The sequence below is a fragment of the Macaca thibetana genome, chromosome 7, assembly GCF_024542745.1.
Source record: "Macaca thibetana thibetana isolate TM-01 chromosome 7, ASM2454274v1, whole genome shotgun sequence".
Lineage (NCBI taxonomy): Eukaryota > Metazoa > Chordata > Mammalia > Primates > Cercopithecidae > Macaca > Macaca thibetana.
Window position 1 is genome coordinate 86,236,156 of NC_065584.1, and position 17,762 is coordinate 86,253,917.

At 46.3% G+C, this 17,762-nt stretch overlaps 1 protein-coding gene across 1 annotated transcript; it reads left to right on the forward strand.

The window, feature by feature from the left end:
- Positions 1-960: 960 nt before the first annotated feature.
- Positions 961-1,987, forward strand: LOC126958297 (olfactory receptor 10G3). Its single transcript, XM_050796561.1, has one exon. It carries the CDS (start codon positions 961-963, stop codon positions 1,900-1,902), a length of 942 nt encoding a protein of 313 aa, XP_050652518.1. The 3' UTR covers positions 1,903-1,987.
- Positions 1,988-17,762: the final 15,775 nt, after the last annotated feature.

A 17,762-nucleotide genomic window follows, 5' to 3' on the forward strand; every position in this document is an offset into this window, starting at 1 on the left:
ACTTTTTCTATAAATGTCCAGGGAGTAAATAGCTTATGTGTTTTTTTTTTTTTTTTTTTTTTTTTTTTTTTTAGACGGAGTCTCGCTCTGCCACCCAGGCTGGAGTGCAGTGGCCGGATCTCAGCTCACTGCAAGCTCTGCCTCCCGGGTTCACGCCATTCTCCTGCCTCAGCCTCCCAAGTAGCTGGGACTACAGGCGCCCGCCACCTCGCCCGGCTAGTTTTTTGTATTTTTTAGTAGAGACGGGGTTTCACCGTGTCAGCCAGGATGGTCTCGATCTCCTGACCTCGTGATCCGCCCGTCTCGGCCTCCCAAAGTGCTGGGATTACAGGCTTGAGCCACCGCGCCCGGCCAATAGCTTATGTTTTGCAAACTAAATGCAACCACTCATCTCTGTCATAGTAGCTCCAAAACAGTTACAGACAATATGTAACTAAATGAGAAAGGCTGTGTTCCAATAACATCTTGTTTACAAAACACCTACCAGAGAACATTGTTTCTGCCTACTTGTCATCTTTCCACATAAGAAAGAAACTTCTCTGTCAGGCGTGGTGGCTCATGCCTATAATCCCAGCACTATGGGAGGCTGAGGCAGGTGGATCGCCTGAGGTCAGGAGTTCGAGACTAGGCTGGCCAACATGGTGAAACCCCGTCTCTGCTAAAAATACAAAAAATTAGCCGGGCGTGATGGCACATGTCTGTAATCCCAGCTACTTGGGAGGCTGAGGCAGGAGAATTGCTTGAACCTGGGAGGTGGGGGTTGCAGTGAGCCAAGATCGTGCCATTGCACCCCAGCCTGGGCAACAGAGCAAAACTCTGTCTCAAAAAAAAAGAAAGAAAGAAACTTCTCTGCCACCATCCCTAGTTTTTACAATCTCTTTTTCTAATTCCCCCTCACTTTCCTCTCACCTCTATGTTAACTCTTGTTTTGTCCATTCTCTAGGTAAGATTCTCCGGGATATGGAAAGGGTGAACAACACACTGTTGACTGCGTTTATCCTGACAGGAATTCCTTATCCACTCAGGCTAAGGACACTCTTTTTTGTGTTCTTTTTGCTAATCTACATCCTGACTCAGCTGGGAAACCTGCTTATTTTCATCACTGTCTGGGCAGACCCGAGGCTCCATGCCCACCCCATGTACATCTTTCTCGGTGTTCTCTCAGTCATTGACATGGGCATCTCCTCCATCATCGTCCCTCGCCTCATGATGAACTTCACTTTAGGCGTCAAATCCATCCCATTTGGTGGCTGTGTTGCTCAACTCTATTTCTATCACTTCCTGGGCAGCACCCAGTGCTTCCTCTACACCCTGATGGCCTATGACAGGTACCTGGCCATATGTCAGCCCCTGCGCTACCCTGTGCTTATGACTGCTAAGCTGAGTGCCTTGCTTGTGGCTGGAGCCTGGGTGGCAGGATCCATCCATGGGGCTCTCCAGGCCATCCTAACCTTCCGCCTGCCCTACTGTGGGCCCAATCAGGTGGATTACTTCTTCTGTGACATCCCTGCAGTGTTGAGACTGGCCTGTGCTGACACAACAGTCAATGAGATGGTGACCTTTGTGGACATTGGGGTGGTGGTTGCCAGCTGCTTCTTCCTGATCCTCCTCTCCTACATACAGATCATTCAGGCCATCCTGAGAATCCATACAGCTGATGGGCGGCGCCGGGCTTTTTCAACCTGTGGAGCCCATGTAACCGTGGTCACCGTGTACTATGTGCCCTGTGCCTTCATCTACCTGAGGCCTGAAACCAACAGCCCCCTGGATGGGGCAGCTGCTCTGTTCCCCACGGCCATTACTCCCTTCCTCAATCCACTTATCTACACTCTGAGGAACCAAGAGGTGAAGCTGGCCCTGAAAACGATGCTCAGAAGCCCAAGAACTATGAGTGAGGTTTGAAAGTGTCTTTCTCCCACTAGGGAAGCTGTCACAATTAGAATTTATTATAATTGTTTAGGCTTCAGTAATTTTTTTTTTCTTCTTGCTTTTCCTCTTTTATATAGCCATATTGTATGATCAAACACAGTTTAAGGTAAAATACTAATTTTCTAACAGTTCCTTAGTATCCTCTCAAGATAACTCTCAGCCACTACAAGAGTACAGAATGACACCAAATTCTCACAAACTAAACCACATTAAACAATCCAGAAGAAAGAATGCAATAGTGTATTTTAAAATGTCTCAGTAGAGTTCAATATGATATTTCCCAATATGATATCTGATGGTTAATACTGAGTGTCAACTTGATTGGATAGAAGGATACAAAGTATTGATCCTGGGTGTGCCTGTGAGGATGTTGCCAAAAGAGATTAACATTTGAGGGCTGGGAAAGGCAGACCCACCCTTAATCTGCGTAGGCACAATCTAATCAGCTACCAGCAAGGCTGGAATATAAGCAGGCAGGGAAATGTGAAAAGAAAGACTGGCCTAGCCTCTCAGCCTACATCTTTTTCCCGCCCTGGGTGCATCCTACTCTCAAACATAAGACTCTAGGTTCTTCAGTTTTGGAACTTGGACTGGCTCTCCTTGCTCCTCAGACTGCAGATGGCCTATTGTGGGACCTTGCGATCATGTGAGTGAATACTTAATAAACTCCTCTTTATATATATATATATTATATATATATATATATATTCCATTAGTTCTGTCCCTCTAGAGAACCCTGACTAACACAGGGGTGAAAGATAAAAGACTATATATTGGATACAGCGTACACTGCTTGGGTTATGGGTGCACCAAAATCTCAGAAATCACCACTAAAGAACTTATCCATGTAACCAAAAACCACCTGTACCCCAAAAACTATTGAAATAAAATTTTCTTAAAAAGCAATGTTTTAAAAAATACTATTTCTGGGGCTGGGCATGGTGGCTCATGCCTGTAATCCCAGTACTTTGGGAGGCTGAGGCAGGCAGGTCACCTGAGGTCAGGAGTTTGAGACCAGCCTGGCCTACATGGCAAAACCCCGTCTCTACTAAAAATACAAAAATTAGCCAGGCGTGGTGGCACACGCCTGTACTCTCAGCTACTCAGGAGGCTGAGGCAAGAGAATCGTGTGAACCTGGGAGGCAGAGGTTGCAGTGAGCCAAGATTTCGCTCCACTGCACTCCAGCCTGGGCGACAGAGTGACTCCATCTCAAAAAAAATTAAAATAAAAATAAAAAATACGTTTTCAAAGCCATAGCCACAAGAATCTCAGGAAAAGTTTTCCAAAAAGAGGGAAAAGCTAATGCAAGGCTCTAGGATGGAAAAGAAAAAAAAAATTGGCATGTTTGAAAGGAAAGCTAGTGTTGGTAAAGGTAGTATATGGGGGAGGGTTACATGACCACACTACCCATGAAGGGTAGATATTGTAAAGCCTCAGAAACTATGTAGGAAGTTTGGATTTAATCTAACATAATAGGTAATGTGTTAGCAGCACAAATTTAGCGCCTTAAACAACATCCAGCCAGGCGCAGTGGCTCACACCTGTAATCACAGTGCTTTAGGAGGCCAAGGCGGCTGGATCACCTGAGGTCGGAAGTTCGAGACCAGCCTAGCCAACATGGAGAAACCACGTCTCTACCAAAAATACAAAATTAGCCAGGCATGGTGGCACACACCCGGGAGGCTGAGGCAGGAGAGAATAGCTTGAACCCGGGAGGTGGAGGCTGCAGTAAGCTGAGATTGCACCACTGCACTCCAGCCTGGGCGACAGAGTGAGACTCCGTCTCAAAAAAAAAAAAAAAAAATCTAGTGTGGAGTTGGGAGAGATGAGACTAAACCTCATGTTCATATATTTGAATTGGATGCCAAAAAAAAAAAAAAAATTCGGCCCAGCATGGTGACTCACGCCTGTAATCCCAGCACTTTGGGAGGCTGAGGCAGGCGGTTTACCTGAGGTCAGGAATTCAAGACCAGCCTGGCCAACATGGTGAAACCCTGCCTCTACAACAATACAAAAATTAGCTGGGCATAATGCAGGTGCCTGTAATCCCCAGCTACTCGGGAGGCTGAGACAGGAGAATTGCTTGAACCCAGAAGGTGGAGATTGTAGTGAGCTGAGATTGTGCCGCTGCACTCCAGCCTGGGTGACAGAGCAAGACTCCCTCACAAAAAATAAATAAATAAAATAAATAAAAATTCACCAACATAAAGATGATATTTAAATCTGTATATGTGAGAAGGAACAAGTACTAACTGCATCACAATTAAACAGTTTCCCAAGAGTGGCTCCTGAATGTTACTTCTTTGTATCTTATTTTTGTATCTGAATGTTACTTCTTTGTATCTTATTTTTGTATCTGAATGTTACTTCCTTGTATACTTATTGGCCTGTATTACAGGCTTTCACTTGTTAATTGAGTTCTCTCTTAGGTAATTTGGCATTTCTACCACCAGATGGAGATGTCCCACTGTCTTTCATTTACTCATTGTCCAACGAGAGGCTCTTAAAAGAATTTGGGGGTGGGGGAGGGGTCAGGTTATGTCCTTCTACTAGTTATACAAATAAGCACTTGCCTTCATGCCGAAAAGCGAAAAGAATTTGGAGGGGGAGGGTAAGAGGTCAGGCAGTGGCTGCCTCTTCCTCCCTATTTGTTTTCTTAGTCGTTTGGTTTCCATGGGAATCCATGTTAGAGCAGCAACTCTGAATCCATTTACTGCCCCTCCAGGCTTGGGGCTGAGCCCAGAGACAAGCTGTGAAGAACAGCAGATGGGTAGAAAGAGGGGGGGGATTTATTTGGTAAATTGGGATAGCAAAAGAGGCCAACAGGTGCCGGGGGAGGAATAGTGAGGTGCAGTGCACGAATGCACGAAGGAATGTGAAAGGCAGACAATGTTTTTTAGTTCAAATAAAATTTGGGAACATTAAAATAGTTTCCAAAACCAGTCAGGGATACTCTGTTCTCTCCCCATAGATCAGCTTAGGACACACTCTGGGTCTTGTATATTACCAGGTCCTCCCTATCTCTTATCCAGAAAAAATCAACAGGTTTCAACCTGTAAAATCAACATGGCTCACACCTGTAATCCCGACATTTTGGGAGGACTAGGCAGGAGGATCACTTGAGCCTAGGAGTTCGAGACCAACCTGGGCAATAGAGGGAGATCCCATCTCCACAAAAAAAAAAAAAATTAATTAGCTGGGCATGATGGCTCACACCTATAGCCCCAATTACTCTGAAGGCTGTGGTGGAAGGACTGCCTTAGCCAGGAGTTCAATGCCACAGTAAGCCGTTATCTTTTTGCCAGCCTGGGCAACAGACCAGCCTAAGACAGAGTAAGACCCTGTCTCAACAAAACAAAAACGTCAGCAGACAAGTGTCAGAACCTGCCCAAGGTTCTCCTCACATGTCCTCCTGTTTCAAAAGCCCTTTGGAGTAAGAGGAGAACTCCAAGGAAAGAACTCCACTACATTCGCCAGGCAAAGCATAGTGCCGCATACAGTAAGCTCTCAGTAAAATATTGGTTGAATGAATGAATGAATGAGCAATAAGAATCAGATGGCCTTGACTAGCCTTACTTAGTTCCAGCTTGAGATAACAAACTCAGCACAAAGAAAAATAATCTATTCTGTCATCAAAATCATGAGAATGTGAATGTTTTCATTCACAGATTGAGTCATTCAAAGAATGATGAGGGTGTTTTGTTGTTGTTGTTTTGCTTAAATCAGATGTTTTTCATACTTGCATTACTAATACCCCAGTTTCTAAGAGTATTTGCATTTCAGTTTGTGACAATATTCGGGTATCCATTCACAGATAGCAGTTGATCTACATATGAACAGCTTTCTACCTTGAGATGGAATCAAGTCTTCCCTCTAATTCCTTACCCACCAGCCCCACTCTTCCTCTTCACTTTCTGACCCGCTACCCTGTTTAATTATCATTCTGCAGTTATCTTATTTATTTGCTTACATTTTTGTTGCTTGTCACTTCTATGAATGATAGATGACAACTTCTTTCTTTCTTCCTCACTAAGTTTTCTGTAAGTTTTATCGTCTAAATGTTCATCTTACATCTTACTTTTTTTTTTTTCTTTTTGAGGCAAAGTCTCGCTCTCTCGCATGGCTGGAGTGCAGTGGCGCCATCTTGGCTCACCTCAACCTCCGCCTCCCAGGTTCAAGTGATTCTCCTGCCTCAGCCTCCTGAATAGCTGGGATTACAGGTGTGCACCACCACAACCAGCTAATTTTTGTATTTTTAGTAGAGGCGGATTTCCACCATGTTGGCCAGGGTGGTCTTGATCTCCTGACCTTGTGATCCACCCCTCTCGGCCTTCCAAAGTGCTGGGATTACAGGCGTGAGCCACCGTGACGGGCCCTTACATTCTTTTTTTTTTTTTTTTTTTTTTTGAGACGGAGTCTCGCGCTGTCACCCAGGCTGGAGTGCAGTGGCCAGATCTCAGCTCACTGCAAGCTCCGCCTCCCGGGTTCACGCCATTCTCCTGCCTCCACCTCCCGAGTAGCTGGGACTACAGGCGTCCGCCACATCGGCCGGCTAGTTTTTTGTATTTTTTAGTAGAGACGGGGTTTCACCGTGTTAACCAGGATGGTCTCGATCTCCTGACCTCGTGATCCGCCCGTCTCGGCCTCCCAAAGTGCTGGGATTACAGGCTTGAGCCACCGCACCCGGCCCTTACATTCTTTTGAAATCTGCAATTTAAGTGACTTCTTCATGACTCTAATCTGCTCACCCTCCAGCCCTCCAATTGGAAATGGCCTTTCCTTCCTCTGAACTTGTACGAAATTGATCTGCATTGCTTATAGCACTCACCTCTTATTCTCTATGCAGAACAGTATAATAATATTAACTATCAAATGTTGTGAACTTGGTGGCTGGGCACAGTGGCTCATGCCTGTAATCCCAGCACTTTGGGAGGCCAAGGCAGGCGGATTACCTGAGGTCACGAGTTCAAGACCAGCCTGGATTAGCCAGGCATGGTGGGGGGTGCCTGTAATCCCAGCTACTCAGGAGGCTGAGGCAGGAGAATCACTTGAACCTGGGAGGCGAAGGTTGCAGTGAGCTGAGATCCTGCTGTTGCACTCCAGCTTGGGGGACAAGAGCAAGACCCTGTCTCAAAAAAAACAAAAAAAAATGTAGTGAACTTGGGAGGTTGGCCAGACACTGGACTAAATGCCTTAACCAAGTTTTGCTAAATCCACCACAATCCTATGAAGTAGGTACTATTACCCTAATTGTGTATATGAAGAAACTGAGGCACAAATAAAATGCCCAAGGTCATGCAGTTGCTATGTGATGAAGGTAATTTAAACTCAAACAGTTACACAGCAGAATCTGCATTGTCTTTAGAGCATAAACTTTGTTGTAAAATTAATGTGTTAGAGCCTTGGTTCCATAAGTCAAGGGTGCATGATCTTCAGCAAGTTGTTAGCCTCTTTAAGCCTCAAATTCCTAACTGATAAAATGAGAATAATAATATAACTAAGATTACTGTAAAAGAAAGTATTACTAAAGAGCCTCAGGTTGGACTTGTAAAAAAAAAAAAGCAATCCATAAACAGTGGCTCTTAGCATTACCTGCTTACCTATTTTATCTCCTATACCAAATTAATGCTCCTTCAAGAATGGTCTGCTTTCATTCTCTGCCTTTATGACACCCAGCACAGTGCTTTCTATTTAGTAACTAACCATAGATATTTGTTTAATAGAGGAATGGATGGCTGGGTGGATGGATGGATACTTTACTGATGATGGACAGGATTCCTCCCCATCTGGATAATCTCTGGAACATTTTTTCCCAAGTCCATTTCCTCTTCAGTCAGACACTCTTCATCTTATTTATTTATTTATTTATTTATTTATTTATTTTATTTTATTTTATTTTATTTTATTTTATTTTTTGAGACAGAGTTTCACTCTTGTTGCCCAGGCTGGAGTGGAATGGCGCAGTCTCAGCTCATCACAACCTCTGCCTCTTGGATTCAAGTGATTCTCCTGCCTCAGCCTCCCAAGTAGCTGGGATTACAGGTGTGCACCACTATGCCTGGCTAATTTTGTATTTTTAGTAGAGAAGGGGTTTCTCTATGTTGCTCAGGCCAGTCTTTTTTTTTTTTTTTTTTTTTTTTTGAGACGGAGTCTCGCTCTGTCGCCCAGGCTGGAGTGCAGTGGCCAGATCTCAGCTCACTGCAATCTCCGCCTCCCGGGTTCCCGCCATTCTCCTGCCTCAGCCTCCCGAGTAGCTGGGACCACAGGCGCCGCCACCTCGCCCGGCTAATTTTTTGTGTTTTTAGTAGAGACGGGGTTTCGCCGTGTTAGCCAGGATGGTCTCGATCTCCCGACCTTGTGATCCGCCCGTCTCGGCCTCCCAAAGTGCTGGGATTACAGGCTTGAGCCACCGCGCCCGGCCCTCAGGCCAGTCTTGAACTCCCAACCTCAGGTGATCTGCTCGCCTCAGCCTCCTAAAGTGCTGGAATTACAGGTGTGATCCACCACACCCGGACTCACTCTTCATCTCTTGCCTGGATTTCTGGTATCTCTTCTGTCCATTCAGTCTCTTTCCAATTTTAAATCATTTTCCACACTTTGAATGATTGACCTTCTAAAGTATAGCTCTACGCCAGGCCCAGCGGCTCACGCCTGTAATCCCAGCACTTTGGGAGGCCCAGGCTGGTGGATCATTTGAAGCCAGGAGTTCAAGACCAGCCTGGCCAACATGGTGAAACCCCGTCTTTACTAAAAATATAAAAAATTAGCCAGGCATGATGGCAGGCACCTGTAATCCCTGCTACTCAGAAGGCTGAGGCAGGAGAATCACTTGAACCCGGGAGACAGAGGTTGCAGTGAGCGGAGACGGCACCACTGCGCTCCAGCCTGGGTAGTGGAATGAGACATGGTCTCAAAAAATAAATAAATAAATAAATAAATAAAATTATTAAAATCATCATAAGGCCGGGCGCGGTGGCTCAAGCCTGTAATCCCAGCACTTTGGGAGGCCGAGACGGGCGGATCATGAGGTCAGGAGATTGAGACCAACCTGCCTAACCCGGTGAAACCCCGTCTCTACTAAAAAATACAAAAAACTAGCCGGGCGAGGTGGCGGGTGCCTGTAGTCCCAGCTACTCGGGAGGCTGAGGCAGGAGAATGGCGTGAACCCGGGAAGCGGAGCTTGCAGTGAGCTGAGATCCAGCCACTGCACTCCAGCCTGGGCGACAGAGCGAGACTCCGTCTCAAAAAATAAATAAATAAATAAAATCATCATAATAAAATACAGCTCTACTCTTTGTTTCAAAACTTTCAAGGCCTGGCGCGGTGGCTCACGCCTGTAATCCCAGCACTTTGGGAGGCCAAGGCGGGGGGATCACGAGGTCAGGAGATCGAGACCATCCTGGCAAACATGGTGAAACCCGTCTCTACTAAAAATAAAAAAAAAAAGTAGCCGGGCGAGGTGGCGGGCGCCTGTAGTCCCAGCTACTCGGGAGGCTGAGGCCGGAGAATGGCGTGAACCCGGAAGGCAGCGGAGCTTGCAGTGAGCCGAGATCGCGCCACTGCACTCCAGCCTGGGCGACAGAGCGAGACTGCGTCTCAAAAGGAAAAAAAAAAAAAACTTTCAATGTCTTCTCATTATATTCAAATTTGTTAATATAGCATAAATGGTCTTTTACACTTGCCCCAAACTTCTTTTCAAATTTGTTTTCCCTATACATTTCTACTCTTTTCTTTTCTTCTTCTTCTTTATTTTTATTTATTTTTTTTTTTTTTGAGACAGAGTCTTGCTCTATCTCCCAGGCTGACATGCAGTGGCCTGATCATAGCTCACTGCAGCCTCAACTACTTGGACTCAAGGAATTCTGCCACCTCAGCCTCCCGAACAGCTGGGACTACTGGCATGTGCCACCACACCTGGCTAATTTTTGCATTTTTTGTAGAGACAGGGCCTTGCTGTGTTGCCCAGGCGAGTCTCAAACCTATAGGCTCAAGTGATCCTCCCGCCTCGGCCTCCCAAAGTGCTGGGATTACAGGCGTGAGTCACCGTGACTGGACTCCCCATTTCTTTATTCATCTAAACCATATGGCGCATAACATCCATCTTACATGTGACCTCCTCTCTGAAAATCTCTTCAGTTCACTCAGGGAGTGTTATTCAAGTCTCCCTTCTTCCCAGGGAACTTTAGGACAGTTTCTCATATTGTATCATTTTTATCTGTTCAAAATTGCCCCTCTTCCCAGGGAGAAGCAAGGCCCGTGTCTTATTTGCCTTTGTAACCCCAGCATCCAGTTCTCTCATCTCTCTCTTAATGTGAGCATGAATGTGATTCTGTGTTGAGAAATGTCTACTCATTTATTCTAACTTTCCCCCTAAATGCAGGCCTGGTAAGTGAAATCTCAAATGCATTTGCCAAATGTTTGTTGAAAATGTAACAAATTGGAAGACCTACCTCAGAGCTTACGTCCCAAAAGAAGGAAAGGATTTCTATGGCCTGGGCTAAATCCTGAGGTGATTCTGCCATCTGGAGACACAGAATCATGAACGTTTAAGCTGCTTTGGTTTTTGATTGGACTTACTTCTGGAGGTCACAGAGGTTAGCAGGCCTGAGGTTTGTTGATGGACTTTCATATTTTAATTTAATTTAATACAAGTTAATTTGAATATGCAAATTAAACTATAATTGGGATCCCCAACAACAATGTAAAGAATGCAATGGAATCCCACTCCGGCATTTCATGCAGTGAGCCCAGGTTGAGTCTCTCTGCCCTCTTGTACCTCTCTATATAAGCATGAGTGTGACTATATTGAGAAGTGCATAGTTTTATTCTACCTACCTTATAAATAAATGCAGGCCACCTACTTCCTCCAATATTCAACCAAATAAATGACAAGAACTTGTTATAATACCAGAGCAAAAGCAGTCTCTGGGACATTCCTTCCTCAGAAATTTTTCAACTTTGACTCTAGGCTTTGTCTTAAGCAATGCTTTAGAAATGACCATCGGGGCCATGTGAGGTGGCTCACCCCTGTAATCGCACTTTGGGAGGCCGAGGTGGGCAGACCACTTAAGTCTAGGAGTGCAAAAACAGCCTGGCCAATATGGCAAAACCTTGTCCCTACAAAAAATACAAAAATTAGCTGGGCATGGTGGCGCCGAGGTTGAGAGGCTGAGGTGGGAGGATCACTTGAGGCCAGGAGGCAGAGATTGTACCACTGCACTCCAGCCTGGGCAACAGAGTGAAACCCTGTCTCAAAAAAAAAGAAAGAAGGCAAGGCAGGGCAAGGCAGGGCAAGGCAGGGCAGGGCAAGGCAGGGCAAAGCAAGGCAAGGCAAGGCAAGGCAGAACCATCATTGATTTATTATTGTAGGACCCTATGTAGAAATTGTTGCAATAGACGCATCTTTTTTTTTTTTTTTTTTTTTTTTTTTTTTTTTTTTTTTTTTTTGAGACGGAGTCTCGCTCTGTAGCCCAGGCTGGAGTGCAGTGGCCGGATCTCAGCTCACTGCAAGCTCCGCTTCCCGGGTTCACGCCATTCTCCAGCCTCAGCCTCCCGAGTAGCTGGGACTACAGGCGCTGCCACCTCGCCCGGCTATTTTTTGTATTTCTTAGTAGAGACGGGGTTTCACTGTGTTAGCCAGGATGGTCTCGATCTCCTGACCTCGTGATCCGCCCGTCTCGGCCTCCCAAAGTGCTGGGATTACAGGCTTGAGCCACCGCGCCCAGCCAGTAGACGCATCTTGCTGATTGATATAGATGTTCACATATACAAGCACAAAGTGTTAAAGCTGCGTAAGAAAATCATTGGGTCTAATTCCATCAATGCAGATTGAAGTCTGAGAGGTAAACACCTGGAAAAATTCCTAAGGGGATTGTGCAGCAGTATGATAACTGCTCGCTGCAGCCTCAATCTGCCAGGCTCAAGTGATCCTCCTGTCTCAGCCTCCCAAGTACCTGCAACTACAGGTTGCCACCACGCCTGGATAATTTTTTTTTTTTTTTTTTTGAGGCGGAGTCTCGCTCTGTCACCCAGGCTGGAGTGCAGTGGCCGGATCTCAGCTCACTGCAAGCTCCGCCTCCCGGGTTCACGCCATTCTCCTGCCTCAGCCTCCCGAGTAGCTGGGACTGCAGGCACCCGACACCACACCCGACTAATTTTTTTTTTTTTTTTTTTTTTTTTTTAGTAGAGACGGGGTTTCACCGTGTTAGCCAGGATGGTCTCGATCTCCTGACCTCGTGATCCGCCCATCTCGGCCTTCCAAAGTGCTGGGATTATAGGCATGAGCCACCGCACCTGGCCTTTTTTTTTTTTTTTTTTTTTTTTTTTGAGGAATCTCATTCTATTGCCCAGGCTGGAGTGCGGTGGCACGATCTTGGCTCACTGCAACCTCCACCTCCTGGGTTCAAGCGATTCTCCTGCCTCAGCCTCCTGAGCTGCTAGGATTACAGGTGTGCACCCTGACGCCAGGCTAATTTTTGTATTTTTACTAGAGATAGGGTTTCACTATGTTACCCAGGGTGGTCTTGAACGCTTGGCCTCAAGTGATCTGCCGACTTTGTCCTCCCATAGTACTGGGATTACAGGCATGAGCCACGATGCCTGGCTTTTTTTTTTTTTTTTTTTTTTGAGTAGAGATGAGGTCTCACTATGTTGCTCAGGCTAGTCTCATACTATGAGTTCAAGCAATCCTCCTGCCTTGGCCTCTCAAAGTGCTAGGATTACAGGCATGAGCCACCATGCCTGGCCCCAAGGGGATTTAACTGGGAGTAGAAAGAATTTGACTAGAACCGAAGTTCGATGATTTTTCCACTAAAAATGAAAATGTATGTCATATGAGTTCTATTTGTCAAGTAGACTTTCAATATAAATTCTAGGAGGTTGGAAAGGATATGAAGTCATATTCACATGCATCATGCTCAGCTGGCATAGAGTGGATGCCCAGTAGGTATTTTTTGTAGAGATGGGGTCTTGCTATTTTGCCCAGCCTGGTCTTGAATTTCAGGACTCATGCAATCCTCCCACCTCAGCCTCCCAGTGTGCTAGGATTATAGGTGTGAGCAACTGTGCCCAGCCTAGTGGGTATTCTTTCTTTTTTTTCTTGAGGCAGAGGTCACTCTTGTTGCCCAGACTGGAGTGGAATGGCATGATCTTGGCTCACCACAACCTCTGCCTCTTGGGTTCAAGCGATTCTAGTTTAGTTCATTTGGATGATAACAGCATCGATTAATATTATTTGTTGTTATTATTATTATTTTTGAGATGGAGATTCACTCTTATTGCCTCAGCCTTCTGAGTAGCTGGGATTACAGGTGCGCGCCACCACACCCAGCTAATTTTTGTATTTTTAGTAGAGACGGGGTTTCACCATGTTGGTCAGGCTGGTCTCCAACTCCTGACCTCATAATGCACCCACCTCGGCTTCTCAAAGTGCTGGGATTACAGGTGTGAGCCACTGCATCCGACCCCTAGGTTTGTTTCAAGAATCTCATGAGGTCAGGTGCAGTGTCTCACGCCTGTAACCCCAGCCCTTTGGGAGGCCAATGTGCAGGAATCGTTTGAGCGCAGGAGTTCGAGACAAGCCTGGCCAACATGGTGAAACCCTGTCTCTACTAAAAATACAAAAATTAGTTGGGCGTGGTGACAGGCACTTGTAATCAGATTACAAATGGTGTGTATGGAAGGACAGTAGATGTTTGGAGGGTAGAGACGGAGGTAGGTAATGGAAAGAATAATTTATCTTGACCGGGCGCGGTGGCTCATGCCTGTAATCCCAGCACTTTGGGAGGTCGAGGTGGGTTGATCATGAGGTCAGGAGATCGAAACCATCCTGGCTAACATGGTGAAACCCCATCTCTACTAAAAAAAAATAATAATAATACAAAAAATTAGCCAGGCATGGTGGCGGGCACCTGTAGTCCCAGCTACTCGGGAGGCTGAGGCAGGAGAATGGCATGAACCCAGGAGGTGGAGCTTGCAGTGAGCCCAGATTACACCACTGCACTCCAGCCCGGGAGAAAGAGTGAGACCATCTCAAAAAGAAAAAAGAAAAAGAAAAAGAATAATTTATCTTGAGTAACAGGCCTATTTCTCCAAGGTCTCTCTCCTTCCCCTCCCTTTTCTTCAAGACTTCCATCCAATTTTTTGGAAACACACACACACACATCCTGGTAATATTTATCCCTTGACCAAAAGATGGGAACAGAGATCATTGAATCAAATAAGGAAACTATAGTCCTAAATCTCATAGACATACAATGTGGTCATTAAGTCCTTCCCTTACAATCCCCACTTTCTTCTACCAAACCCAGTGATCCTCAACTTCGAGTCTAACTCCCCCACGTCCCAGCCACCCTGTTCATAGTCACTATCAGGTACTCTTTCCCATCTGCTTCCAAAAAAACCTTCTGCTATCAACTGTCACTAGCTCCAGCAATTTCTACATATCATCGGCTGCCTTCCTGGCTTGAGTGTTGGGATCCCTTAAAAATCATCACAGGCTGGGTGCGGTGGCTCATGCCTGTGATTCCAGCACTTTGGGAGGCCGAGGCGGGTGCATCACGATATCAGGAGATCAAGACCATCCTGGCTAACACGGTGAAAACCCATCTCTACTAAAAATATAAAAAAGTAGCCAGATGTGGTGGCGTGCACCTGTAATCTCAGCTACTCAGGAAGCTGAGGCAGGAGAATTGCTTGAACCCGGGAGGTGGAGGTTGCAGTGAGCCGGGTCCACGTCACTGCACTCCAGCTTGGGCAACAGAGAGAGACTCCGTCTTAAAAAAAAAAAAAAGAAAGAAAGAAAGCATCACACGGCCTGGCGCTGTGGCTCTCACCTCTAATCCCAGCACTTTGGGAGGCTGAGGCAGGTGGGGGAGTTCAAGACCAACCTGACCAACATGGAGAAAATAAAAATTTAAATTAAAAAATAAAAATACCAAATTAGCTGGGTGTGGTGGCGCATGCCTGTAATCCAAACTACTCGGGAGGCTGAGGCAGGAGAAGCGCTTGAACCCAGAAGGTGGAGGTTGTGGTGAGCTGAGGTCGTGCCACCGCACTCCACCCTGGGTGACAGATGAAGACTGAGTCTCAAAAGAAGACAAACAAACAAAAAAACAAACCTAGAGCTGGGCGCAGTGGTTCACACCTGTAATCCTAGCACTCTGGGAGGCCAAGGCAGGTGGATCACCTGAGGTCAGGGGTTCGAGACTAGCCTGGCTAACATGGTGAAACCCCGTCTCTACTAAAAATACAAAAATTAGCTAGGTGTGGTGCTGGGTGTGGTGGCTCACGCACGTAATCCCAGCACTTTGGGAGGCCAAGGCAGGTGGATCACGAGGTCAGGAGATGGAGACCATCCTGGCTAACACGGTGAAACCCTGTCTCTACTAAAAATACAAAAAAATTAGCCGGGAGTGGTGGCAGGTGCCTGTATTCCCAGCTTCTTGAGGGGCTGAGGCAGGACAATGGCATGAACCTGAGGCAGAGATTGCAATGAGCTGAGATCGTGCCACTGCACTCCAGCCTGGGTGACAGAGCGAGACTCCATCTCAAAAAAAATAAAAATAAAAAATAAAAATTAGCTAGGCGTGGTGAGGGGTGCCTTTTATTCCAGCTGCCCAGGAGGCTGAGGCAGGAGAATCGTTTGAACCCAGGAGGCTGAGGTTGCAGGGAACAAAAAAAAAAGGCCGGGTGTGGTGGCTCACACCTATAATCCCAGCACTTTGGGAGGCCAAGGCAGGCAAATCACGAGGTCAGGAGTTCAAGACCAGCCTGGCCAACATGGTGAAACCCCATCTCTACTAAAAATACAAAAAATTAACTGGGCATGGTGGCAGACACCTGTAATCCCATCTACTCGGGAGGCTGAGGCAGAGAATCGCTTGAACCTGGGAGGCAGAGGTTGCAGTGAGCCCAGATTGCACCACTGCACTCCAGCCTGGGCAACAGAGTGAGACTCTGTCAAAAACAAACAAACAAACAAAAAAAGCCAGATGTCTCAGTTTCATATAAAGGGGTATTAAAATGATGATTACTGCCAGGCGTGGTGGCTCACACCTGTAATCCCAACACTTTGGGAGGCCGAGCAGGTGGATCAAGAGGTCAGGAGTTCAAGAGCAGCCTGGCCAAGGCAGTGAAACTCTGTCTCTACTAAAAATACAAAAATTAGCCAGGCACGGTGCCAGGGCCTGTAATTCCTGCTACTCAGTAGGCCAAGGCAGGAGAATTGCTTGAACCTGGGCAGCAGAGGTTGCAGTGACGTGAGATTATACCACTGCACTCCAGCCTGGGTGATAGCCGGAGTGAGACTCCATCTCAAAAATAAATAAATAAATAAATAAATAAATAAATAAATGAAATAATGCTTACTGATACGGTTTAGCTCTGTGTCATCCAAATCTCATCTTGTAGCTCCCATAATTCCCATATGTTGTGGGAGGGACCTGATGCATTGAGAAAAGACTAATACAGTAAATTGGTACTGGGAGTAGGGTGCTGCTGAAAAGATACCCAAAAATGTGGAAGCAACTTTGGAACTGGGTAACAGGCAGAGGTTGGAACAGTTTGGAGGGCTCAGAAGAAGACAGGAAAATGTGGAAAGTTTGGAACTCCCTAGAGACTTGTTGAATGGCTTTGACCAAAATGCTGCTAAGGATATGGACAATGAAATCCAGGCTGAGGTAGTCTCAGATGGAGATGAAAAACTTGCTTGGAACTGGAGTTAAGGTGACTTTTGTTATGTTTTAGCAAAGACACTGGTGGCATTTTGCCTCTACCCTAGAGGTTTGTGAAACTTTGACCTTGAGAGAGATGATTTATGGTATCTGGTGGAAGAAATTTCTAAGCAACAAAGCATTCAAGAGGTGACTTGAGTGCTGTTAAAGGCATTCTGTGGCTGGACATGGTGGCTCACGCCTGTAATTCCAGCACTTTGGGAGGCCGAGTCAGGTGGATCACCTGAGGTCGGGAATTTGAGACCAGCCTGACTAACAGTGAAAGCCCGTCTCTACTAAAAATACAAAATTAACCAGGTGTGATGGCATGTGCCCGTAATCCCAGCTACTTGGGAGGCTGAGGCAGAAGAACCACTTGAACCTGGGAGGCGAAGGGTGCAGTGAGTCGAGACCACACCGTTGCACTCCAGCCTGGGTGACAAGAGTGAAACTCCATCTCAAAAAAAATAAAATAAAAAGGCATTCTGTTTCAAAAGGGACACAGCATAAAAATTGGCATAATTTGCAGCCTGACAATGCAATAGTAAAGAAAATCCCATTTTCTGAGGAGAAATTCAAGCCAACTATAGAAATTTGCATAAGTAATGAGGAGCCAAATGTTAATCAACAAGACAATGAGGAAAATGTCTCCAGGGCATGTCAGAGACCTTTGTGGCAGACCCTTCCATCACAGGCCCCAAGGCCTAGGAGAAAAAAGTGGTTTCCTGGCCAGGTCCAGGGTCCCCATACCTCGTGCCACCTAGAAACTTGGTGCCCTGCATCCCAGACACCCCAGCCATGGAGCCATGGCTGAAAGAAGCCAACGTAGAGCTCAGGCCATGGCTTCAGAGGGTGCAAGCCCCAAGCCTTGGCAGCTTCCACATGGTTCTGAGCCTGCCAGTGGACAGAAGTCAAGAATTGAGGTTTGGGAGCCCCTGCCTAGATTTCAGAAGATGTATGGAAATGGCTGGATGCCCAGGCAGAAGTTTGCTGTAGGGGGTGGGGTCCTCATGGGAAACTTCTGTTAGGGCAGGGTGGAAGCGAAATGTGCGGTGGAAGCCCCCACACAAAATCCTCGCTGGGGCACTGCCTAGTGGAGCTGTGAAAAGAGGGCCACTGTC